The sequence below is a fragment of the Chelon labrosus genome, assembly GCF_963514085.1.
Source record: "Chelon labrosus genome assembly, chromosome: 10".
NCBI classification, from domain to species: domain Eukaryota; kingdom Metazoa; phylum Chordata; class Actinopteri; order Mugiliformes; family Mugilidae; genus Chelon; species Chelon labrosus.
The window spans coordinates 10,790,151-10,816,061 of record NC_140360.1 but is presented as its reverse complement, the minus strand read 5'-3'; the positions used below and the strand labels follow the sequence as shown (position 1 = coordinate 10,816,061).

The following is a 25,911-nucleotide window of genomic DNA, read 5'->3' as shown; positions in this document are numbered from 1 at the left end:
TGATCTACCATACCCGAGCCTCCCGTGCCCCTGGGGTGTTAGCTAACTAAGCTGTTAGCTCAGCAGCCTGCTAGCCTAGCTGAACTGCTTGACATTCCTTGCTAATACTGAGCTGCTGCTGCTCTTGTCTGTTTGACCTCCCCCTTTTCCCTCCCTCCCTCCCTCCCTCCCTTCTTCTCTCTCCGCCATCTCCTTTGTCTGTGTGTGTTTGGGATCTGTCTTTCCTTCCTTACTTCTTCTTGCCACCTCCTGAAGGAAGTCATAGATCCTGGCTGCTGTTGTCATAAGTGAGGGGAGGGAGGTTACTAACAGGGTTGGCAGAGGAAGAAGAGAGTGTTTGAAAAGCGGAGAAAATAAACAGAGGTTTCCTGTTAATGAGGTGCGCTGTCGTGTGGGAGCAGGAGGATCTGGTATTGTTTAAAGCAAAGCTCTAGTGTTACAGTGTAGGGAGAAGGAGGAGGAGGAGGAGGAGGAGGAGGAGGAGGAGGGCTGGGGCATTAGGTTTGAGGGTTACAGGTTGTAACAACGTTCTCCAGCTCCAAGGCAATGACCGTATTGTAAAGGACACTGGGAACAGACTTGCTTCTGTGCACTCTCCCGAACGTAGAAACACTTACAAGGATTGGTTTTAGGTTTTTCACTGAAAAGCATTGTATCGATTTCACACTCTCGTACATCGAAAACACGGAATTAATCCCACGCCGAGACCATCTTTTTAAGAGTCCACCTTTACAGATGCTGTGTCGTAAATAACTGAGCTGATTTCTTTTCAAATTTAAAGCCTTTTACTTGTAAAGGGGAAAGTCTGCCCTCTACATTTCCCTCTCTACCCCCCCTCCTCCTCCTCTTGTCTTTGTGGTATTGTGGCTGTACGCAGAGGCCCTACCTCCAGAGTTGACTGCACACACATGCAGCAACACAAAGAAAACTGCGCAGCCATTATGGACACAAGGGGCCGGCCACCTTTGGCTAGTCATAGGGAGAATTAACTGACTCACACAATGCCTGGCTTGTCTCAGCTGCTTTTAGAACAACACTGATTTGTTAGTTTTTTATTAATAGCGACAGTTTTTTTTTTTATTTGATCTGCTAGATATTTATACTTTTACATAATTTTTCCAGATGCACACCCTTTTGTAAAATCCAGCCCCTGTCTGATGAGTGTGCTGAAGAATGCCACAGGCCAGGCTGAGCCACTGGAGGGGAGGGGAGGTGCTATTGTGTTCAGGCCCAAAGCATGACTCTCAGATTTATATCACCTCAATGAATAAAGGGGTAGCCTTGTACCCCAGGGGTTGCAGTAAAGCAGGAGGGAGGAGGATTGGTGTAATTTTAAGTCTGAGGAAATGAGATGGACTCTCTACTCCCACCTTAATCCAACTCCTTTCTCTCTCCTTCCTTTCCCTTCTCTATCACCTCTGCTCCTCGACTTTGCGTGTCCTCTTTTTTTTTCTCCCTCCCTCTTGTTTCATTTCTTTCTCTCAGTAGTGGGTTAGTAAGTCTTTTGGCCTCTCTGCAGTGAGCCGTATTCCCAGGGTTTAGGGCCCAGGAGGAGGGAGGGCAGGGCCATGTTTTGCCTCTGGCAGGACAGACAAAGATGGCTGACATTGTGCGGGGCTCAGCTCTCTACAGGCAGCGTGGAATGTCTCTAATCAATTCAGCATTGTGGTTCTTATATGTTCCCTCTCTCTGTCATTTTCTATGGCAGGCTTAGCAAAACGCAGACAATGCAAGTGGTAGTTCGTTTCGGTGAGCCGGCGCTGTCTATCATCTCCCTTCATTTTCTCCTCCCGTTATCTACTCATTTTTCCACCCCGCGTGTTTATAGAATTGTGATAATTGAAAGCTATGCTCCACTCCCACTACGTGCTCCATATGTTGCACACTCAGTCTTCCTCTCCATCTCCCTCCCTCTGTCGCCTGAGAGGGCTTAACGCTGCTGTGAGCTTCACAACAGCAATCAGCCCCGGAGAGTGGCAGCCACTCTGTAGCGACGAGGATACTGATGATAGTGGTCTCTGCTTTGGTTTTGTTTAAAATAAAGCTAACGAACAAGCTGTACATAAATGTCTTTTTTTTTTTTTTTTTTGTGCCTGCCTGTGTTCGTTTCAGTTTTGACTTATGTGGCTTTACAAGCGGAAAATGAAATGTTCAGGTAGCACGCTGGCAGCATTTACAGTCTCCTTAAAGTATTAATTATGTATAAGCACCAGATAACTACTTGTTCTGCTGTGGCAGGCAGCCTGTTAGCCGAGAAGGCAACAGTGTCTGTACACCGGATAGACAAGAGGTTGGGATGGGTGGGCTGACTGCTAGGGAGGGAGGGGAGAGGGACATGACGTCATTGCACACATTTCTTCACACTCGGTATGCCTTCGTGCTCGGGGGGGGGGAGCTGTGTCTCAGCTCATCAGTGTGGCTCTCTGTTAAATCACAGCTATATCATGTGTGTGTATGTAGTTGTGTGACGTTGGGTGCATATAATCTCCCAGAGCAGTAAATGCAGCCGACTGACTGCATGCCAGCTGCTGTTTAACACGTCCAGGCTCACTTACTCACCCATTCCCCCCACTGCGCAAGCAACAAGGGAACAAGGGAAAAGAAAATGAAGAAGTGGTGGAGTTGAAGGGTTGGACTGACAAAGATAGAGAGGGAGGAAGGAAGGAAGGAAGGAATGGAGAGAATGGGAAAACCAGAGGTGGGCTTGAGGTTTGAGGGAGGTGATTATCTGCTCGGCTGCGTGTGCTCAGTCTCCTCCCCAGTGACATAACAGAACAATGTACTCTAAAGGCTTTAAATATCTTTACCCTGACCTCATGTTCCTCTGCGCACACACACACCACATACAAGAGCCTGGAAAGGGCGGCTGTTAAACTGTCTGTCTTAGATTACCCGAGGTCTCTTTCCCCTTTTCCCATTTTTTCCATATGTTCATTTTTCCTGTAGTCCACGGGTGGTGTCAGTGGTGTTGCAGGTGTCTCACTCGGTTAGGCCAGTGCAGTGCACTCCTCATAAAGATTGTTGAGGCCAATAGGACTGTGTCGCAGTCCAGCAGCCAGCAGCCAGCCTGGCAGTCTCTCTAATGTTTTTTCAAACCACTGTGACGGTCAGTTGGGCTCATGTGAAGGCACAATAAATATTTTATAACATGAAATGAAAACAGTATTTTGCCCTTTTCATCCCTCACCTCAGATTTGGCCTCAGTTTCTACCATTTTCTCCCCCACCTCCCACCCCCCTTTCTCTTTCCCCCTCTGTGTCTTTTCATTGACTCACCCGTGGAGGGACTCGCTTCCCACCTCAGTGCTGCCACTTGCTGGTCATCTCAAGAATTACAGGCCTTTGCTGACTTGCACTTCATTAAACGGCCAGTGGGTGGCAGCACATAAAGAGCATATAGTCCAAAGCATAGAAAAGAGCTTATTAAACCTGTAGATAGATAGGATTTAAAAGCCTTAAGAGTGTTTAATACATATAAATTCATCTGAGTATGATCGTGAGGTGAAGAGAAACCGAGGCAGATGATTTGCAGAGGGCAGGCACATTCATCTTTCAACCTCTTGCTTCTCCTCTCTCCACACTTCCTGCAGCAACGGCCATCCCACTGTTTACTTTATTAAAGCTCTAAATGCCCTACAATCCCTTTTTAATTGACTTGGTCTCTCTGCGTGCTTTTTGGCATTCAGTCTGTGTGACTCATAAACAGTGCATCTGCACAGCATCACTCTTTGCCAAGAGGCCAGTTTGTGACGTCGTAGTCAAACAAAATGATGTCTGTTTATCTTGGTGTGGGATCTTTTTGTTGCCTCCTGTTCACTCTGTGTGTGTTTGTGTCTCTCTCTCTGTGTCGCAGAGTAAACGGGACCATCTGCTGATGAATGTGAAATGGTACTACCGCCAGTCAGAGGTGCCCGACTCCGTCTACCAACACCTGGTGCAGGATCGAAACAATGAGAACGGTGAGGGTGCCTTTTGAGCTTTGAAACACACCTGCACGTGTATACAGTACACACACGCACACAAAAGTAAATACGCTCGCATTATGTGTAGCACAACCCTCCAGTTTCTCTCCTTCACGCGCACACACACACCTGCCTGTGCTCTTCAAACTGGTGGATGATATGAGAGCTAGCTGTGAATTGCATTTCAAACACAAACCAGAAGACTGAATCTCAGGCGGCCGAACCAATCCCGTGGCTCTGTGCTGTTCCCCGGGTAACACTCCTTCAGGCCAGACAGCAGCACTGTCAAGTGTTAATAACCCGCAGTGTCATGTGGCCCTTGAGCATACACACACTCTTAACACCCTCGGCGCCAGTGGACTCGTCACACTCTAACACATACATATCCACAGGAACATAAGTGTTGTCGATGAGTTTCCGCCGCAGAATATCAAATCCTGGTGACAGAAAGGAGACGTCATGGTTTATCATTGACCTTTAACAGCTTGAATAATGAGGGGATAATTCAGATTTTAGATTTACAAAAGCCACGTGTTCTATTGTAACAACAAACAAAGAAAACACATAATTGTATTAGTGCACTTTGCTTACGTGGCAGCAAGAATTTGGAAGGTGGTTGTTAAAGCTTTCTAATCAGGCTCAGTGTTGGAAAATAAACTACAGGGTCTTTTTAGTCTGATGACACACATACTCACCTGTTGACACATCCTGTTAGCAGTTGGCAGATCACGTTAGCCAGCGTGTCTCTAACGGCTGAGCTTTTCTTAGTTTGACTCACAATCATCTCTAAATATATATATATACACTAAAACACCAGCATCAACTGTGCTGTTCTCTTTTTCTACAATCATATATGCCAGAGGTGAAGGTCTCCGAGATCATTAGCCAAATACTATGAATGCTGTTGTTTCCATAAAAAGCTTCAGTGCAACACAACACTCTGCAGTCTGCAGTCAGTCTGCCCTTGCAGCAGCGACTCAGGATTATTAGAATTGATGTCACAAGGCCGGAGCTCAGTGGCCACAGCACACCACCGCTCAGGTCATTTGTCAAAGACAAGTCTTGGCTCCTTCTCTGTGCCGCTGATGCATCTTAACCCCCGTAAGGGTCATTTCACTTGAGGACTGAACATTATGTCCTCCCCTCAGGGGACGGCACTTTATTGGCTTTATTGAATTATGTGGAATAATATTGACCTCCGCAGAGGTACTTGTTACTTTGGGTGTGCGCGGCGCTCTGCTCATGATTTTATGAGTGAGTTAAAAACCCAGAGCTGCAGTATTAATAAGTCTGTTCTTCTTAGTGTATTTAATGCAGATACGTATGAGCTAACCTGTGTTCTTGCTCCTCCAGACTCCGGCCGGGAGCTGGTCATCACAGACCCAGTGGTCAGGAGTCGAGAACTCTTCATCTCTGACTACGTGGACACTTATCACGCTGCTGCTCTCAGGTAAACAAACAAACATCATATATCCTTAGCTGTGGTTGGAGACAGAAGAACAGTACAAGCTAGCTACAGGTTTCTTGTAGACGTCCAGTAACGGTGCAGCAGCTTTCATTGCGGTGCATGCATTTATAGCACAGTGCCCTTGTCACACAGCTCAGCTTTTATTTGCGGTGTCTGATTGCCTTAGCCTTTTGAGCTCACAGTTGTGGCCTATTTTTAAACTGAAAAAAAAAAATCTTATTTCTTTGGCAGTGGAAATTCAGCATTTAATGGATTTAAAGGAAGCTTTATTTTTATCACAATATAGAAATATTAAGCACTTGAATGGCACCTTCTGTTGTGATTCAAGTTTGGAAATGTAATATTAATGCAATCCACATGAATGATTGGGGTTTATTTTAACAATATAAGATAAAGATATAATTATATTTCAGGAAAATACTACTATATTAAACCAAAAGGAGAATGTCTCGCCAGTAAATTAGGTACAATAGTTAAAGTGAATGCATTCTAATGTAACAGCCTTGTACTAAATCTTAGCTTGAAGGTTACGTTATTCAGCCTTTGTTTCAAGTAACTGAAGGCTATGGTTTGCAGTACTATTGAATTGTATTGTGTAGTACCGACTGGAGATCATGACAAGGCCTCACCAATGCAAAGAACAGCAGATTCATTTTTATTCATTAAAATGATAATAAAATAGATTTAATTAACATTAACTTTCATATAACTAAACACTTAGTAGAAAAATAAAATACTGCTTTGCAAGTCTGAGTAAGGAAATAACTCCAACTCAGAGTGGATGCAAATTAAAAACGCCATCAGACTATCGTGGTATGTACTGTCGGCTGGGCATGACGGTTTTTCAATTCGGTTTGAATATCGTTAAATCCCTAGTATCGACAGGTGTTTCTATTATTTTGACAACCTAGTTTTAGTCAGCGGGCTAGTCTAAATACAGAATATACTCACTTTGTAATCAACACTCCAGTAAATATAAGGGAACTCAGAACTATACTCAAGAGTGTATTTATTCTGATGTATCTGTAATTTTCTGAGCAGCAAAAACTACCAGATTATTCCTTTATTTCTGTCGGGTTTCCATGAACCAAGAACAGCAATGTATGTATATATCTGTCATTCCACCAGTAAATTTATAGTATTATAAGCAGAACCACTGCATTTAAATTACACTCAGAAGTTTAAAAAAAAAATAAATACACATACCACGGTTCACCACTTAGAGCATGGGCTGCCAACGCAGAGCAGATGTGTAAAGATGCAAAGCCATGAATGAGACACATGCCTCATACTGTTTTACATTAAAACACTGATTAAAACGGCTCTGCATCAGCTGCCATATACACATGCTTGTCAGAGCACGAGCTGCTAGAGTGCAGATGATGGCACGCTCTGTTTATGCTAATTGCATGAAAGCATGTAGGTTTAATCATTTTCTTTCTCTGAAAACAGATTTCCTGTATTCATTCGTTCTCCCTGCCTCTTGTCTCCTCATCCATTTCTGCCTGACCACCCCTCCCTCCTCTCCCTCCTTCCTCTTGTCTTTAACCAAAACCATCTGTGAGCCATGTCTTCAAGAAACCACTGATTTCAGGGAAAATTAGCTGCAACTTCTCCTACACACAGGTCCCTTTGATTTGACTTATTCTCCAGGCTTTAGATAAACGGGAGGGAATTCCAGTGGGATGCTGTAATGCCACAGCTCCCCGAAGACGGCTCTCCTTAGCACCCTTTAATCTTTTCAGGGGGAGGAAGATACGGTTTCTCTGCAAAGCAGCCCAGCACCATATGCGTGCAGTGTCTGTTATTTTGATAGGGCCAGACACCAAGGTGCTGGAAACAGGAAATGGCATCAAGATGTGGTCAGAGCCTCTGCTCCCCCCCCCCCTCAGCTCACTGAGGGGTAATCGTGTGAGGAGGGAGACGTGCAGGTTGAATTCCTGTCCTCCTGCAGCAGAGGAGGCAATGCTGACACGTTCAGCTGGTGTTTACGGGTTCAGTAGCCAGCGTCTCATGTCTCACCGCAAAAGTCAGCAGGCTCTGACAGGCACTAGATACCTGCTGCTGGATGTGTCACCTCCAATACATGAAAATCCCAAGAGCTTCTAATTAAGGCTGCCTTTGCCCCATGCTAGGATATCACTTTGTCATGTAGCTGTTTCTTTTGTCTAATAAAGCCTGTCTTCTCTCCTGCAGGGGGAAATGCAACATTTCCCATTTCTCCGACATTTTTGCTGCCCGGGAGTTCAAAGCCCGCATCGACTCCTTTTTCTATATCCTCGGATATAACCCAGAGACCAGGTGAGGAGCTTACCGTCCACGTACTTTCATTGATGCAGTACCCATATTTATTCTGTCAGCAATACAACTGTGCACAACACTGACAATATTTTAAATAAGGTAGGACTATAAATGTAAAATATCCATCACAAATTCTTTATTTATTGTTTTAAAACATATATATATTCTGTCCTGACGTCACAAAAGACAAGCAGCAGGCCCTCACAATTATGTCTGTTAGTTATATAGCTGCTATGATGGTTAAATAAATCAAATTTTGATTAGTTTTAATAGTTTGAATATACTCTCACTTGCCAGATTATAAGGAACACTTGTGGAAACACATGCTTTCTAATATAACGGCCTTGCAGTAAATCTTAATGACTGTTCTAATGTTTATGCATTTGTTATCACTCGTGTACTTAATGAACTGACATGTGTTTGCATTAATAGACTGACTTATAATGAAACATATTGTCAGATTTACTTATTTATACAACTATAATTTATTTACAACTCTTTCTAAGAACAGCAGATGAGTCTATCTTTATTTATTTTACTCTATGTGGGTCTTTTTTCTGGCTTTGTTTTTTTTCCTGTTTGTTGTCTAATGATGCCGTCTGCTTATTGCTGCTGAAATTGTCATCAGTGCACAAAGAATGGCCCTAATGTGGTGCAATTCTAGGGAATCAGCTGGTGAAACCCCCCTGTGACTTTCTAATCGTTAGGGCATTTGTAGATAAATGTCAAATCCCACGTCAGGTTTTAATCACTGCTGTTTTTCATTAAAATTAAGATCAGAATCTGGATGCCGAAAGCAGCCCGTCCGTTGTATTTTAAATCACTTGTAGAATTTCACTGAAGACATTTTGACACGTCACAGTAGGAAACGCACAGGTGTAAATAACAAGCTCATGGCTTAGCTGCTTCGCTTTCAGCTTCCTGGTGTTGTGCTTCCTTGCTTGCTTGTTGTCATGGCATACAGGTAACTGAGCCATGAGCTGCGAAATGCACCTTTTCACTCACAGGAGCGGTGCAATTTAATATACTAGAGTCCGATACCAGATAGTCTGTTACATTTTTTAATAAGATTCTCTATAGCACATTATTTGACCCTCATTCATGGGTAATGTCAGCTTCTTACCACTTTTGGCTCGGAAACCTTGAATAAAAGATTTTTCATATATTTGTTGCACCTGTTCTGTTGCCTGCGTTGCAAAACTATGAAATAGCTGAGTAATAAACGGCATGAACTCTCAAGACCTGAGAAAAGTATTTGGTTTTATAGGCAAGGATTGTAGACATTCATATATTTATTTTTCGCTCTATTGGAGTTTTTCAACTTTTCATTTAAGGCTTATGTCAATATTTACTCACTTACCGGTTCATAAGGTGCACTAGTCGGATCAAAAATATTGTAATGTGACAGTTCTTCATCATATCTTTGTGAAGGGTGTGGTATTCAGCATTTGTTTCAAATAACTGAGAGAGCTGTTGATTCATCTGTGTTTGTGGTTTGTTGCACCATTGAGTTGTATTGCGATGTAATGACACGTGTTTCTATTATTTTGACAACCCCATTTTAGTCAGGGGGGGCTAGGCTGAATAACAAACACGTTTAATTACCAGTTACATCCTCCAAAAATGATCCTCCAGTTGAGTCGCCATCTTTCTGATGCTATGACATATAATAAAGGAGGATTTTGTGCACGAATGTTGTATTAGAAGGCATTTGTTTGCATTGGTGTATCTAATGTTTTGGCAAGTGAGTGTAGTTGCCCCCATGTGAGGGGAAAATGTAAAAAAAAAAAAAAAGCCCTAAAGGATTTCTGATTGATGCTGGATGTGATTAGCTGTTGAGTTAATAGCGCACAATTAAACCCCCAGTGTTATTATCCACTGGTTGTGTTGGGCATGCCTCACGTGTTGCAGTGACAGCTGTCCTTTTTATTGCCACTGAGGGGTTGCCAGTTGGGAACCCCCCTCCGCCGGGCCCCTGCTCGTTCTCCGCTCCCTCCTCTCCTCTTCGTTTGGTATTCTGAGCGGGCTGCCTGTCTGCAGCATTGCAATTTCACCCTTGTTTATTATGGTGCAGACATACGAGGAGATCCTGCATGCGTGTCTGTCTGTCTCTCTGTCTCTCTGTCTTCCCCTGCGCGCGCGCGCGCGTGCGTGTGTGTGAGGTCGCAGCACATGCTCAGTAGCGTCCGCGAGAGGAGCGAGCCGAGCTTGCGACGCCGTACGTGCAGGCTGAGGTCACAGCACAAGCTCAGTGGATACCTCTCCGGAGCGAATGCGTGCTTCTCCATTTTGAGCACCTAGAAATAGGTGTGAGAGGGGGGAGTTAATTCCAACGAGCGTCACACACTCGGTGTCAGCACCCGACCTCAGGGCTCGATGTCAGAAATGGACGATTTGTTCAGTCCCCGGAGGTAGGTCTGCCATCGTATTCTCGCGCTTTCTCGTGCCGACATTAGTTGCTGCGCGAGTGTCGGCTTGTGGCTCGTCTGGTTTTCGGCTGCCCGACTGAACTGGGTGATGTTTGCGAGCCGTCCGCATCGCTGTCATTGTGTTGAGCCGCCGTGTTTGTGTCGTGGAGGAGAAGGAGGAGGAGGAGGAGGAGGACGAGTGGCTGCCGGGGAGCAACTCAGCCTGTCACTGCGGCTCGCATACCGTTACGCGTTTGCTGCGTCGCAACAATGGAAATACGGTTGTGTCACACCTTTGTTCAAACGTCTCCACCAAAGCCCCGGTGCGTGCACCCCGTTTATGATGCACCCTCGAGTGTTATGCTCGTAAATGTGCGCCCAGCGTGCGTATGAGACCCGGAGAGGCTTCCCTGTCTCCCATTTTGCAGCTCCTGTTTACTACCGGGATGACATGGCGATTGAAGCGTCGCCGGGGTGCAATCAAAGCCCTGCTGCCGGCTCCGACATGCGCCACAAGCCGCTTGTCGTGACACCAAAACCGTGAAGTTGGGTCTGTTTTTGCTGCGCTGCAATTATGTCAGTGTGCCACAGTCTGGCGCTGCGATTGGCTGGAATTGATGGAGGGGGGCGGGGCTATCCTTGATTGCGCACACACACACAAAGTTGACCAGACTGTCACGTTGTTGTTGTTGTTTGGGTTTGATAAGTAAGCCTGTAATTACTTGACAGGATTGTGTGCTAATGCAGAGTTTGAGCTGTGCTTGTTGTGAGCAACAAATGGACATGTTTTACATTGTTTATTGTGCTAGGCAACAAGCCTTTTATTAAAGGAGAAGATAAACATTATTACTGGATACAGTCTCATGACTAATACTTGGTGCTCAGCAGCTGCTTTTCTTATCTACATCAACAGTTTGAAAATTAAAATCTAAGTAATTTATTTCTCCGGATTTATTCATTTATTTACTTATTTATTTTTAAAAAGAACAGTGAAGCAGGTATTTTCACTGTCAGCATTTTTAACAAAGGCCTTATTTTATCACATGCGTGTCGGTGCTTGCCTGTGAAGCTGGCGGTTTCTGTCCTTCCCTGGAAACTCCTGGCAGCTCCCCCGCCGCGATCTGTAATCTGCCTCCTTTCCTCGGGACCTGTGCAGCATTAAAAACGTGGCTATCTTCAGACACGCTGCTCTTATTCTGCGGAACAGGTCCTCATTTGTCATCCTTACAGCCTCCTGCCAAACGTACCGCAGACCTGGCCGACTGCACATTGTCAGGAACACGCAGAACTTTGTCTGAACAGGAACACAGACCAGATACACGCATAGTATTCTGGGTATATATCATTGGAGGGTTGCTTCTGCAAAGACAAAGCATACCTTTGTTTCAAGTTTCACTCCAAAAATTAACACCGTTAGCTTGTTCTCCATTACTCATCAGTAATACGTTGTTAAAAAGTTGAATTATATCGCGGGGAACTCATCTTGAAGTGTTATGACATTGCTGTGAAACCTTAAAAAAATCTAATCTGGAGCTCCGATGACGCAGGAAACCACAGTGTTTTATCTTTATCAGCACTATTCATCACTTTAGGTTCTTGTGCTCTGCCAGTTTCTGAGTGCTCTACATTTAGTGTCTCATCCGCGGAGAATGTTAGTAATAAAAATTAAACGAAGGATTTCGACATGTTCTGGACCAGCGGACTCCTTTGGCAGGGGTCACTTACTTCAGCTGAAATTCGGTTTTTGGACCGTGTCGATTTTCTAGGCCTGTGCCAGTGCTTCTGTCAGCCATAGTTCAGATTAGACCTCTAGCCGCTGAGAGGACGTGGATGTGGAAGTCTGTTTAAGAAAAGGGAAAAGAGAGTTGGCTTCAAAAAAAAATGTACCGTCACAGGGTTCGTGCGGTTTGAGGGCTGTAAAGAGACCAGACGGCCGTGGCCTCTCAAGTTTCCTCCAGGTCTCGGTGATGGAGTGCGAGCTTCTCCGGGTGCAAATCACGCTGACAGATTCTGGGCCGCCCTGCGCTCGCTTGTATGAAAATCGGCGCTGTTGCCTAGGCAACAGGGGGAAAGGCTTTTCAAAAGGAACATCTTGTCATTTTCTTTAATCCACTGCAGCTGGAGATTCGGAACACTATTATTAAATTGCAGTTGCTATGGCTACCAACGTTTGCACCAGCAGCCGTTTTCAGAGGCTCTTCACCCTGCATATCCAGAGCCAGCTCCCCCACCTCCACCCCACCTCCTCCTCCTCCTTTTAGGGGATTCTGGTTTATTGCTGCATTCACAATATCAGGCCTGCAAATGTGCTCTGCTCAGCTCGCTGTGCAGGAGCACTCAACCAGGAATACTCCCCTGAAATCTTTATTTGCTTCTCAGAACACGACCTCCTTATCTCACATGTAACCTGCCCATAAAGGCCTTGTCCCCTTTGGTCTGTACTTGACCTTATCTTGGTCATTAATTGCCGCTGGGTCCCTGCTTTTAAGTTTCACTCAGTTGTGCTGCCGCTTGTGACGGCAGTTTGTGCTGTTTAGCTGATTCTACAGGATTTACAGTGCCAGCAGACTTCTTGCAGCTAGCTTTGAAATGTTGACGAGTAAATATTTTGCTTCAATCTGCTCTCTTTGTGTCTTCTCAGGCGGCTAAACAGCACACAAGGGGAAATCCGAGTGGGACCCAGTCATCAAGTAAGTCTCCGTACCAGAGATGCAGGCTGTTCCTTCAAAATCATGCTGGACGTGTGTGTTTTATCACACAGCCAGCTAAGAAAACACAGCTCCCTTAACACATAGTCCAATTTACAGTTCATATCCCGACATCATATATAATTTAGGCCGTTCAGCTTTAATTGTTAAATCCTATGATAATACCAAGCCAGTCTGGTCCTCTTCTGGTGATACTTGTTGCTTTAGTGCTTTAAGTTCCCAGATTTAGCATTTTAAGCATATTACCCTCATTTAATCAGTGGTTTATAATTATCACTCGGTGTTATATTAACATCAAGTAACTTTTTATACCACCACTTACCTGAGCCCACAGGTTTCATAGTTGTTGACAAAGTATTTAGCACTTAAAACTATGCTACAGTGTGTTATAAACCATGTTTGCCCATTTTAAGAAATACATTTTGGAAACTTAAAGTTAAAGTTTGCCTTATAATTTACATGAATCCTGTGATGAAACTTTGCTGCTCTCCAATAAAAACTGTGTTCACTATTAAGTTGCTTGTATTTAAAAAAACATCCTCTTCAAAGAGTCTGACAGAAAGCCGTCACAGTTGTTAATTCTGTGTCAAGCGATTGAATCATTGTGACTGTAACTTGTCCCCATACCCCGCTGCCACCACTCAGCCTCGCAGTGAGAAGTTGGTGACAGGGGGTTGAAAGCTGATATTTTCTTCAAGCTTACATGCTATTTGTAGTGTGTCACCATCTGTCCCTCTCCTTCTCCGTGGACCTAATTAGGCCAAGCTCCCTGAGCTGCAGCCTTTCCCCTCCCCTGGTGGCCAGGCCGTGACCGAGAATGAGGAGCTGGTCTGGATGCCCGGGGTCAACGACTGTGACCTTCTCATGTACCTCAGAGCTGCAAGGTGAGCCCAGAGAAACACGGGAATTCAGTCTTGGCAGGCCTGCAAGGTCTAAGCCATTACACTTGTATTACAGAGAACTCACCAATGAGGTGCAAAGATTTAAAGATCCAGTTTGTCTTCTGCCTTAACAAGAATGTCCTTTGAGTGTAGTTACATTAATTTAAAATTCATCATCACTGCGTAAATTCTGGGAGTCTCCAGATTGGTATTTTAATGAAACTTAATAACGTGACACTTTATCGGGTGCGGTATCATGGGGTGAGATCAGTCATCAGCGCTCCGTGAGATGTTGTTACCGTTCAAGTGCTATGTGTGAACAGGTGTCCCTGCTATGCTGTAGTCAGGGGGGCTGCAGTATAAATTATCACACTTTGCCTCCATGTCAGGCAGAGTTGTAGAAAATCCACTCAAGTCTATTTTTATGCGTAATAATAATTTTTAAGAAATAATTTACCCTCATGTTCACCATTATTACCCACCTAGATGTCTAATTTTGCCCAAAATTTAATGTAAAATGTACAAAGGCTGTAAATTCTCACATTTTTAAATCAGACTTGTGTGTTGTTATTACTTAAAAATAACTTAATAATTGCTGAATCATGGTTACAGCTTTACTCTAGTCATTATAAAGCTTTCCTGGTAAGTCTTGTCACAGGTTGTTTCATTTTATGCAGCTTCATAAAATACTATCTTGCAGTACCCTTGAGATGTGACTGGGAGAGTATACCAGCGCAGACTTTAAAGTCAAGTGATTATCTAACGGCGCACATCTGGATTTTCTGCCTTTTTTTTAATGTTGATACCATCCGTGTTGTGTCCACAGGAGCATGGCTGCCTTTGCAGGGATGTGTGACGGAGGCTCAACAGAAGACGGGTGCCTAGCAGCCTCTCGAGACGACACTACATTAAACGCACTTAACACTGTGAGTAGCCGCGCGGCAAGTCTAAATAACACGCACACGCACAAATAACACAAAAATGGTTGCACAGTTTGTTTGAATTGTGCAGACTTTGCTGCGTGTTTAGCAGTAGCTGTGCAGCGATGGGCACTGATAAGGCCCCTGAGCCAGTAGACTACCCCCCTTTAGTAAACCCCAGCCTCAGAGGCTAACAATACGTCAGGCATAATGAGAGATTTGTCCGTCACATTGACAATGAATGCCGAGGAATCAAGCACAAGAAAGAGATTAGAATCATCATAAACAGGGCATTTATATTCCGACTCTATAAACTGGAAAATTAACATAGCGGGCAGGTCATTGTCTCTTGACCTTCCTCTCTATTTGCAATTCCAATGAGTAATGCTTGTTTATTCTCAGAGGAAGCGCTCCGGCGCTGCCTGTTTTACCCAATTGAATGTGACACAAAGCTTAAAGCTGCACTGCAATTGCCTTTGTCGTTGTGTTGTTTATTTCCAGGCTGGTTCTTGGACCTTTGCTCAGCATTTCCTCTGATCCTCTTTAAGATTTACAGTCACCTGGAAGTAAAAATCACTTTATATGGCTCAAAAAACAATGTGTGGTGTAAATAAAGTTGGCTTTTTAGTAAATGTTCCTTAATATTATTTGATTAACAATGAATGATTATAGTTAGAAACACATGTTGATGTCTCTTTTTTTTTTGTTGTTGTTCTCAGCTTCACGAGAGCAGCTACGATGCAGGAAAGGCTCTGCAGCGCCTGGTGAAGAAGCCGGTACCCAAACTGATAGAGAAGTGCTGGTCTGAGGATGAAGTGGTAAGAGAACCATTCTTTTAATTTGAAAGTGCATTAAATCACACACAACAAATACATTAGAGTTTATTCCATGGGTTCCCGATACTCGTTTTCTTTTTTTTCTTTTTTGTGGTATTGCTTCCTGCTGTCGGTCAGAGCTGCGTTTGCGTCTTTAGAGGGAGCTGTTGAGAGAGCGTTAACACAGGGCTCTTGGCCCCGTCTCACAAGACATCAGTGAAAACACTCGTCAGTTTCCAGCCCCTCTAAGGCTCAGGAGCAGCTGCATCCTGTTTATCACCCACAGAATAAATCTTTAGCATGGAAGTCTGGAGAGGGAAAAAAGGCTGAGGGCTGGTAATGTTGGCCTCCATTTGAATTTAGATGTAAATTTCACCACAGCTGGAATCAGAAAATGGCAGCCCTTCTCCCCGATCAAACACCACATCACGAGTGGGAAAGAGCGCAGTCGTCAAAGCGCCGAATTACACCACGTCAAAACGACCGGAGCGCTGCGTCTGTGGCCTTGATGCGTTATGACACGCTGCGCCGCGCGTTTGCGTCCTCACTTCTTTCAAAGATAACCCTACTGACTGATCTGACTGTAGAGAAACGCACAGCCCCACCACTCAGATTCTGTTGTGTTAGTCTCCCCCCCCCCCCCCCCGAGTGAATCACCCTTTTTTTTTTTTTCCTCTTTGACATTGTTTTGCAATTCTGGAGCTTGGCAGCGTTTTCCGGAGCTTTGATTCCAGCAGCTCGGATCGCTGTGTTTGTCTCGTAATCGAACATGATGGGCACGTTTAGATGAAGCCGCAGCCCACGGCACCAACGCAGTGAATCACTACAACAAATTAAGGCCGCCGTCCCTTTGTGGGCTGGTTATGAGTTTGCTTTTATTTATGCACGCTTTCCTAGCGTCGGGCTAAACAGCTGTGTGAAGGTGATCAGAGCGGAGGACGTGCCGTGCTAATGGGGAGGGGGTAGTTATTGCCACACTGCACCATGGCGGGTCTCCAACAGAGAAGCACTTCAGGGTAAATTCAGACAATAAGATGAGGACTTGAGTAATGAGGAGGAGGATCTTTGGAATAGACAAAAACTTTTTCATTATAGTATTAGTTACTGAAAATGATATAATACATAAAATGCTGACACAAAACATCCTCGCTACTGTAATATTAACTGATATATCGGCTAATTTATTGGATTAGCACAACACAGCAAATGTATTACTTAATAAATTAACTTAATAAACTGGTGTTTGTTTGGATTTTGATCATATTATTACAATTCCACTATTTTGGAGTGATGCCAGATGCCTGTTTGTCCACCCTTCACTCTTATTTCATCGCGTTCTGACAGCTTTATTGTAACTGGAGCTGTCGGGGAGTCTCAGACGTAAGTCATGTTCGGCGTCGTGTGTGCTTTGTGTGTTCGGGTGGAGGCAGTCAGCAGAACGTGTGCGCTACACCTGCCCCACAGTGTCCACAGCCCGGGGAGGCGGCATCCCGACTCCAGCCAAGGACACAGCTTCCACTGAGCTGATCGCCACTTGTGCCTTTTCAGCCCCTGCAGCCTTGAGGGACAGGTGTAAATGTAGCTCCAACCTTGACGCGCTCACTGAAAACCGGCCCCGCTGCTCTTCATTTATTCATCACCCTTTGCTCTGCCTCTCGTCGTCCCCTCCAGGACCGGCTTCATTATCCCTGCCTGCTCTTTTTTCACCCCACCCGCTCTTTTTAGAGATGTGAATAAAAGTGACAGCGGGGGCCGTCGAAATGACAGAATCAGCCTGTCTGCGGGGTCACTTGTCACCCTCCCCTCCTCCCTTTGACTTCTCCTGCACCCCTCCACCTCCTCACCCCACCCTACCTCTCCTCCCCTCCCTCCGCCTGCAGCTGCTGCCACACAGCATATAATCCTAAACCTCATCTCAACCCCCTAAACTCAAGAAAAATATTTACAATTTCTCCCACATACAGATACGACCGTGATCATTTATAAGCCGTTTCATTACGGCTCTGGGGGAAGTGACAACCCTGAGAAGCAGAGCGTTGTTTCATTTTTATTGCCCTCCTTCAGCAACAGAAAATTATTTCTCTCCAGAAAGATTTGCGACCATTGACGCCTCAACAGTCTTTCACTGTGGCATTATTAGTACAACGTTCAGACATCGAAAATCCATCAACTTCAAGCGCGCACCACTCAAACCATTTGACGCTTTACCGAGGTGATAACTATAGATTACAGCACAGAAAAAGCTCATGCATTCTAAAATAAATAAAATATAAAAACTATAAATAATTCATCAGAAACCCCTGCCGCACAGTCTAACCTCCACGTAGCTGTTACTCAGTGGGCTGTCGAGGGCAGAGAAGCGGTTGATTTAACCACCAAGAAAAGGGAAAATGTAACCTGTGATTACGGCTCGGTGAAAGCGTCTCAGACAGTCAGACATGGAACAGTCCTTGGCTTTTTACTAAAGTGTAACCGAGAGAGGCAATCCCACGACGCCACTTCTTTATGTGTGCGTTTCATCAGCCCACACAGACACTCTGCTCCCGTCCTTTTGATTGTGCGATAGTCTCGACGGCAAAAAATAAACAGGAGCAGAAAGCACATCAAGTGAAAAGCGCGCAGGTTGTTCCCTTTTTCGTGCCTCTGTGTTTCTCCACTGCCGCCTTATTGCGACATAGATTAACCGCTCTCTCTTGCAACATTATTGTTATCTAAATGAGCACTTGTTGCACCTCATGAATTCTCTACCGGGCGGGATATGATGAGCTGCAGCAGGAGCAACTTCTGCTTTTCATTCAAGAAAAATCTTGTTAATTAATGAAGCATTTTGGTGACTGTATCACAGCTGACACACATCCTGAACTAACACTTCATGGTTTGTAGAATCCTTAAAGGGCTAAATTTTGTTAATATTCGTGATTCAGTCATTTCTTTGTTGAGCAGATAATTAGCTAACTAACCTTGAGGCTTTGGAGGCAGCGCTTTTGCTGCAGTAATAAAGCATCGTCAAACCAAACGCAGAAGTGCAGTTTATGTCAAGTAGTGGTTAAAGAAAGGCCAGTGTCTGTAAATTGATTCCTTTGCATCCTCAGACTTCGTGAAGGTCACCGAAGGATAATCGTGCGAACCTGAGATTGTAAAGTGTCCCCTCACCTGAGGCTGCTGTCAGGCCTGATTGTAAATAAGTAGTGCTAATAACGCATCGGCCAACAGGAGGTGCCATATAAACAATCAGAAGCCGCAGCAGCAGCAGCAGCAGTGGTCGCGCTGTGTGTCGCCATGTCAGAGACAGAGAGGCTGATCTATGACTGCTGCAGGGCGGGAGGTCTATTCCTCAGCCAGATGCACTGCGCCGCGGCTTATCTCCGGCTGTGTCTTCAGCTGATGGATGGCCGGAGCAGGCCGTCGACAGCTATGAGGCAGGAGGGGAATGAGGAAGACGGGGGAGAGGAGGGGAGAGGAGAGAGTAGCGGCCCCCCAGTGGCAGAACGCAAAGCCTACAGACCTGAGAACAAACAAACACACCACTGTCAGTTAAAATGTATTACTCTGCTCCGTCTCCTCTGCTGCAGGCTGTGGAGGGTTTAATGTCAACAGCCTGTTTAATCACCATCGTGGTACAGTGCCAGCAGTGTTTTTATCGGGTTGTTTGGTAACTAAATGGCGGGCAGGATGGGTGTGTGCTGGAATTTCCTGTCACCTTTTGTGTCAGTACAAGCCACAGAAAGCGGTGGGTGTTAATTCGCCCGACAAAGGTCAGAATACTGTCACGTTTACGACCGGGTTAACATCAAAACTGCACTTTTCACACTTGAGGTTTTGCATTTGAGGCAAATATCCGCCCTTTTAATATCAAGGCAAAGTTGAGCTTATCTGAAGATAATTTCAATTCATGGTGTCAGTTCAAAACGGATGTGGGTAGTGTAGTGTCTGTCAGTGCGGTTCTCCCTATTCAAGCATGTTGTGATTTCCTCTTTCTGTACATCACGGCCATTCTGTTTACGAGCTCATTTCATAACAGTGATTTTTTTTTCCCCCCCTTCGGTTTTGGTTGGCTGACTGATTGCCCTCGGCTCTGTGGGTTTACACACAGCCGGCTCGGAAAGGTCAGCTTTTAACAACAAGTCAAGTATAATGACTCCATATTGAGTGAAAGTAGCTTTGTTTGCAGTTGGACCGTCTTGCGTCAGTGTTTTCGGGGAATGACATTTAGCAGGAATTATGTTCCATGTGTGAGCCTGCGCTCTGTTTGTCATCACGATACCATCTTTGTGCCTGTGTGCGCATTATCTTAACCAGTTTTACAACTCCCAACAATCGGCTCTCGGGCAGGAAGTGCGCACACGCAACAATGCCCTATTGAATCGTTTTTTCTCGTTCTCCTCCTCCTTTTATTTGTCTCCTCCGCGGGCTCACAATAGTGCACTGTTAGGCTCTGAGGGGGAAACTTGGGGCGGGTGAAAAGCGCCAGCTCTCTGGAACACACTCAGAGAGAGAAGCCTGTTGTTTCTGCACAGCGGATGGCCATTTGGTAGCACTTCCACCCAGCTGCCTCCCCCCCTTCTCTGTCTCTCTCTCTCTCTCTCTCTCTCTCGCTCTCTCTCAACCCCTCCTCCTCCTCCTCCTCCGCTGTGTTGCCTAGCAACCAAGGGCTGGAGCAATCGGAGCGGGAGCAGATTGGCGGATGATTTATTAGCTGGGCTGGAGAGCAGTGAGCCCAGGCAGCTGAAATGGAGCCTTAAACTGGAGCCGACATGTAGAGAGGGGAGGAGGGAGCCAGCGAGAGAAAGAAAACGGAAGGGAGGGAGGGAGGGAGGGGGAGGGAGCCTGCGTGCATGCAGCTCCTCTGTGGAGATGAACGGACGGGCTGAGTAAATAGTACAGTTGTGGAACATAATTAGGACAGACGCAGGCTACACCGGCCGGTCTAATTGATTTTTAGTTCCACAAAGCTCCGGTGAAGACGCAGCGCTCTCGTCTGCTGAATGGAAATTTATCCCCATCCAAAAAAAACTACCTCTATATCATGTTTATACAAATACGCCTGCGTCCTCTGGCAGTTCTAGCACATTTTTCCCCCCCTCAAACATTTTTGAAGCTAATATTTCAGATGGATATTTACCTAGTTTTGTCATCGCCTGTCAAACAAGCCCTCCAATGTTGATCCTCTGAATCTCTGCAGCAGCGTTCCTCTGGTTTTGTGTGTTGCTGTGGATGTTTGAGTGGCAGTCCAAATGGTAATCTGCCCTTAACCCCTCGAGTGGCTGGAGATGGGTTTCACATGTGGCAGGGCGAGAGTGTCAGGCGGTGGGGGGTAGGGGTCTTGTCTTAGAGACGGCTCCATCTACTGGCTAATCAACCGCTACACCTTCAGCCTGATGAATGCAAATTAACTGCTGTCTCATGTCACCTGATGGGACGGGAGCTTCAGTTCAGCCGTCAGCAAGAGCACATCAGGGCGTTTGTTTATTTAGTCTGCTTTAATTTACATCTTTTATATTTCATCCTCACAATTGCACTCTAAAACTGGCAAACTGTAGAGTTTGTTTTGCATAAAGTATAGTTTCCTGGTGTTTCTCGCCTGTAATTTTCCCTCCTGAAAGACAGTAGTGTTTTGCAGCTGGCTGTGTTACTTCTGCAAATTTGGCCTTTGTTCCCCACTGAAGCTGGGTATGTAAACAATCTGTGGTTACATAACGTACTGTACACGGCATGGAAAATAAACTCCCCGAAAACAGAGGCTCCATGTCTGGTTTTCCTTCTCACTTGTCTCCTTCCACCATGTCCAAGACCTTTCTCCGCACAAATTGTGTCAGCCTGCCTCCCCTCTCCGGCTGCCAGCTAGTTTTTTCCTCTGTGCACGCTCATCCCAAGCTTTTAAAGGACTGCTGTAGTTTCCTCTAAAGGGAAATAGGCAGCTTTGGTGTAGTTTTAATAACAAGCAGCAGCTGGGTTGTGTTCTTTGTGGGGGTAGAGAGGCGCTCAGGCTGCTCATTCAGAGAGTTAGAGGCTCGAGAACTGAAACGAGCGCCGTGCCCGACACCAACATGAATCACAGGACTCCACTTCAGGTTTTCCAGCCTGCTGCGAACCAGAGGCTCTCTTGCAGAAAGATCACATGTAAAGCCTTCCCCTTTGTAGTGGAAGAGCAGAGAGTGACAAGCTATTTCTTTCTTGTTAAAAAAAAAATCGACGTACTGTCAGAGACACTGTGGATTTGCCCCCTAATTTTTCCTTTACCTGTGGCTGGACGTAGAGATTTGCGGCGTGTTCCCCGAGGACTTTTCCCCGCTTTTCGCTGGAGTTACTTGGTGGAAACGCTTGGCTGAGATCACTGAGGAACGGGGCTCGCCTCTGGAGCAAGAAAGTAAATCTGTTGGTTGTCTGCTTCGCTGGTTATGAATGTTTTCAGCCGTCGCTTTTTATGGCTCGCAGTCTGTGGCTCTTAAAGGAGAAGAAATATATTTAGGACATTCAGACTTTTGTTTCTGGTGGTGTTTTTGCTCTCGTTGAGGTGAGGTGGCATGTTCACATTTCAGTTTTCCTGTCAGATTATATCCAGTATTTATGGACTAGCAGATCGTGCCAGCATGTAGTTGAGCTCCTTTCACTGTTTGCTTGAATGTATTTGTCTTACGTTGGGATTTTAACACATTTTACACGGTTTTAAAATATAAAGACAAAAAAAAATACAAACAGTGACCACCGTGAACTCTCTGGCATTTTCTTGCTTTTCGCGTCTCAAGTTCAGGTTTTGACTTTGAACTTTCACTCGTGAGATGAACAACAGCAACATGTGTACTGTTGTGGTTGTTTTCATTTCAGATCAGATTTGTGTAACTGCATTTTCTCTGCCGTTAATCTCGGCGTCTCTCCCTACCTTACTTGTCATTTCCTCTCTGGTTTTGCCCTGACAAGGCTGTGTTTGCTCCGGAGTTTAAACGGCTACAGAGGTTTCTAAAATACACACCAAACCTCTCCGACCACAGACTAGCGAAATGAAAACAATGTTTGTTTTTTTGTCGCTGTGCTAAGCTGTAACTTTATGCAGTGGCAGTTTAGCTGACTTCACATTTACTAACTGCTCTTTTCTCTCTCTCTCTCTCTTTCTCTCTCCCTTTCTTCCTCTGTGAAAAATTGCAGAAGCGCTTCATTAAAGGGTTGAGACAGTTCGGCAAAAACTTCTTCAGGATCCGGAAAGAGCTGCTGCCCAACAAAGAGACGGTAAGATCATTTATTTCTTTGTCCGCTGCTGAACTTTTTCAGTACTTCTAAAATACTGAAACATGTACAAGAAGCTGCGTGTAGTTTCTCTGTAACTACTGGAGCAGCAAAACATTTTTAGAGTGATATATTTTGAGCACTACTGCTTTTTAACCAGAGGCCTTATCATCGCCCCCTGCTAAATACTGTACAGCAGTTTATTGCATTTTCAGATCTCTTTTCAGCCTCAGTGTTAAAAAAAAAATAAAATCTGATAAAGTAAAAGAAAATAAATAAAACACTGGTTAAATGTAATTCACAGACAACTGCTGAAGTTTCTTGCAGAACATTAATTATCACCCTCTGTTAGCAAGTAGTAAACAAGTTTTGCAGATGTGATTTGAACCACTTTGTTTATAGCGTGTCTGAGGAGGAGCCTGCTGTAGCTCAGGCTTGTGCTACAGTGTGATAGCGGGACTTTTTAGTTTGTTTGGCCACAAAAAAATAAATAAATAAATATATATATATATATATATGTATTACTAAAGGCACAAGTTGGATTTCAGTCCCAGGTATTTTTAGTAGAGATGTGTCACCAAGATCAGTTAGATTTTGTTGTCGTCAAGACACTTTCACTTTTGGAACTCGGATAATAGTGTCTGCGGCTGAGGCAGCTTCCTTGTAGTTGTGAGGTTTGGCGGTCAATGACAAAGCTTTTGATTCAAAGAGACAAAGTTGTTTAAATTCCCTCACACCGTGCGCCATTTACTTACACAAGCATTTCCCCTTGTTTAGCGTTTCCCTCCTCTGTTTGTGTGTGTGTGTGTGTGTGTGTGTGGTAATCACCTCTGAACAACTGTGCGGCCTGTGTCACGGTACACATCCAGGCCTAACAATGATTAACAGAAGTTGACCTTACTGAATGTGATCTTAATGTCAAAAAAAAACAAAAAAACAACCACAGCTCCAGTTCAGGGCTGCATTACAAATTTTTATAGTATCAAATAAAACAAAAGTCATGATCGGTGATTTTTATCTTCACTATAATTGGCAGTAAGGGGGAACATGTTGCTTCAAAGCCCTTTACACCTTTGACTGGCTGTTAAATTATTCCTCGATATGCACCGTGATTCATAAAACAGTGCAGACCTTGCTGTTTCTGGGCGGCTGCTCCCGCTCAAAGTGTGCCGGTACAGTGCTGACACAGACATCAAAGAAAAATCAAAGGTGTTTGTCATACCTCTCGTCCGCTCCGTTTCCTTGTCTGCTCTGAGGTGAGGGTATGTCAGCCCGTTCCCCCTGCACATCGTGTAATATTTTTACTCTTTAGTGTCACTTCCTTTGTGCAGAGCCAATTTGAACCTCTTGAATAAGAGATTAAAGTGTATGAATACGGTTTCCTCACAGAGGTTTCCTCAATTATTTTTACTGGTCTTGAAATATATGACTAGTCCAGTTGATTGGCTATAAAGGAGGTATTAATGCTATTCAACCTGGAGGGGGAGTCTACTTGGCAGGAGACGTAATAGACCTCCTCCAGGATCTGGGCCTGCCACCACCACAGAGCAGAGAAAGATTAATTTTCCCTCTGCAAATGGAAAATAAACTGCCCTTTAAACATATGAAAAGATGACTGGGAGAGCAAGGGGAGGGTAGTAGCAACCTGAGGAGAAGGGGTAAAATGGGCGTTAGCTCAACATAGACACAGAACTCCTGGGTCGTCGCACAGGGGAGGGAGGGGGGAGGGGTGGGGGGTGGGAGGGTTCTTTGCTTATGATTGAACTGACTTTCGTGCTGTAAGACTGATCTGAGCGAGTGCCAGTCAATACCCCGAGGAAGGCTCCATTTATTTTCTACCTGCTCCTTCTCAAATCCTATCTCTGGAACATGAGCACAGCGATAGCTCCAGATATTTTAGGGCCGGGAAATGACAGAGATTTTCCCATTATGTCCAGGCGCACGCGGACGTTTCTGTTATTCCACTCGCATGTCAAGCCGTCAAACAAGAAGGATGTTGTAGAAATATGGGTGCTTCCTTAAGTCCTGGCTACAGTGCGGAGCGTAAAGCCTTTGGTCTCACACTCAGAGGTCCAGTACAGCGTGTCTGCCCCTCAATGTTCCTCCCTCTAGCTCCTATTAGCCGCACTGTCCCTGAAGCGCCAGCACGGCTCAAACAGCCAGTGCCAAGGGTAAGCACCCAGCGCTGTGTAAACACACCAGGCCTGACTAGCACTCAGGAATGCCTTATATAAAGTCACATAAAGGCCCAGAGGGGGAAGTGGGTGTGTCGTCTGACCGTCTGCAACTAGCTTAGCTGCCACCATTTCCTTCACTCCAGAGAGGACGTCATGGAACATGAGCTCGCTGCTTCCAGTGTTTAAACAACTAAATATGCTGAAATGGCAGATCACAGATAACTCTGCATCTGATATTTTTTGCTGGAAGGATTTTCATAAAAAATTTTGTTTTTAGGGGATATCAACAAGGCAGTATTTGCTGATCTGATTAGTATCAGCCCCGGCTCGGTTTACTGTGCAGCTGGACGGAGAAATGGACAGCTGTAAATTAGATCAAAGTAGGAAATTTGGGCCGTTTTTTCCTCAGAGGACTGATCCCAAACAACATCACCGGTGGAGGGAGGCCCTTAAGACAAGCTGCGGATTAAATGCTAAAATCTCAACATGCAAAAAAAGAATTTTACTATTTTTAAAGACCAGACTGTTTCCAGTGTGCAGTCAACAGTTTATTTTCACTGTACCGAAGCCACAAAGTAAAATATGCATCGCTGAGTAAAAACTGCAAAGGCAACTCATGCCTGAAATTGTATTCAGAACAGTTTGTGTCCTGTGAGAGAGATTTCAAACTGCATGAAAACACAGGTAATGCATTTACTTCATACTCGCGTATAAGCGCATTACACTGTATATTTATAGATCATAAAAATGTTTCGCAGCAGAAAGCAGAGCAGCCATAATCTCATAAACTCAGTGGAGCAATGTAAAACAATTTACAAGCGCGGAACAAAAGCTGTGAGTGTGTGCGTCGTTTTCATCAGTCCTGTGTATTCTTAAGGCGCCATTTCTGCGTTTGTGTTGTTTTTGTCCTTCTTTTGTGACAACTTGCATCAAGTCCACCTTTAAATATTAAAAGTGTGTTAATATTAACAGCTAGATGGTTAGCGTACCGTATTTCAGCCTGGCTTTGTTTTATTAGTGCAGTCAACTGATTCTTAGCTGCGAGCCGTGT

General features: G+C 44.8%; 1 protein-coding gene across 5 annotated transcripts in view; it reads left to right on the top strand.

The window, feature by feature from the left end:
• rerea (arginine-glutamic acid dipeptide (RE) repeats a) overlaps window positions 1-25,911 on the top strand; it is a 122,541-nt gene that overhangs the window by 82,680 nt on the left and 13,950 nt on the right. For 3 of the 5 annotated variants that reach the window (XM_084553099.1, XM_084553100.1, XM_084553098.1), the window contains exons 5-12: window positions 3,853-3,958; window positions 5,315-5,411; window positions 7,626-7,730; window positions 12,780-12,828; window positions 13,606-13,730; window positions 14,554-14,653; window positions 15,367-15,465; window positions 22,606-22,686. In XM_084553099.1, the coding sequence (XP_084409225.1) occupies window positions 3,853-3,958; window positions 5,315-5,411; window positions 7,626-7,730; window positions 12,780-12,828; window positions 13,606-13,730; window positions 14,554-14,653; window positions 15,367-15,465; window positions 22,606-22,686 (762 nt within the window). Of the gene's footprint in view, window positions 1-3,852; window positions 3,959-5,314; window positions 5,412-7,625; window positions 7,731-9,987; window positions 10,142-12,779; window positions 12,829-13,605; window positions 13,731-14,553; window positions 14,654-15,366; window positions 15,466-22,605; window positions 22,687-25,911 lie in introns of those variants that run through there. The other 2 variants (XM_084553102.1, XM_084553101.1) reach the window with 2 other exon arrangements.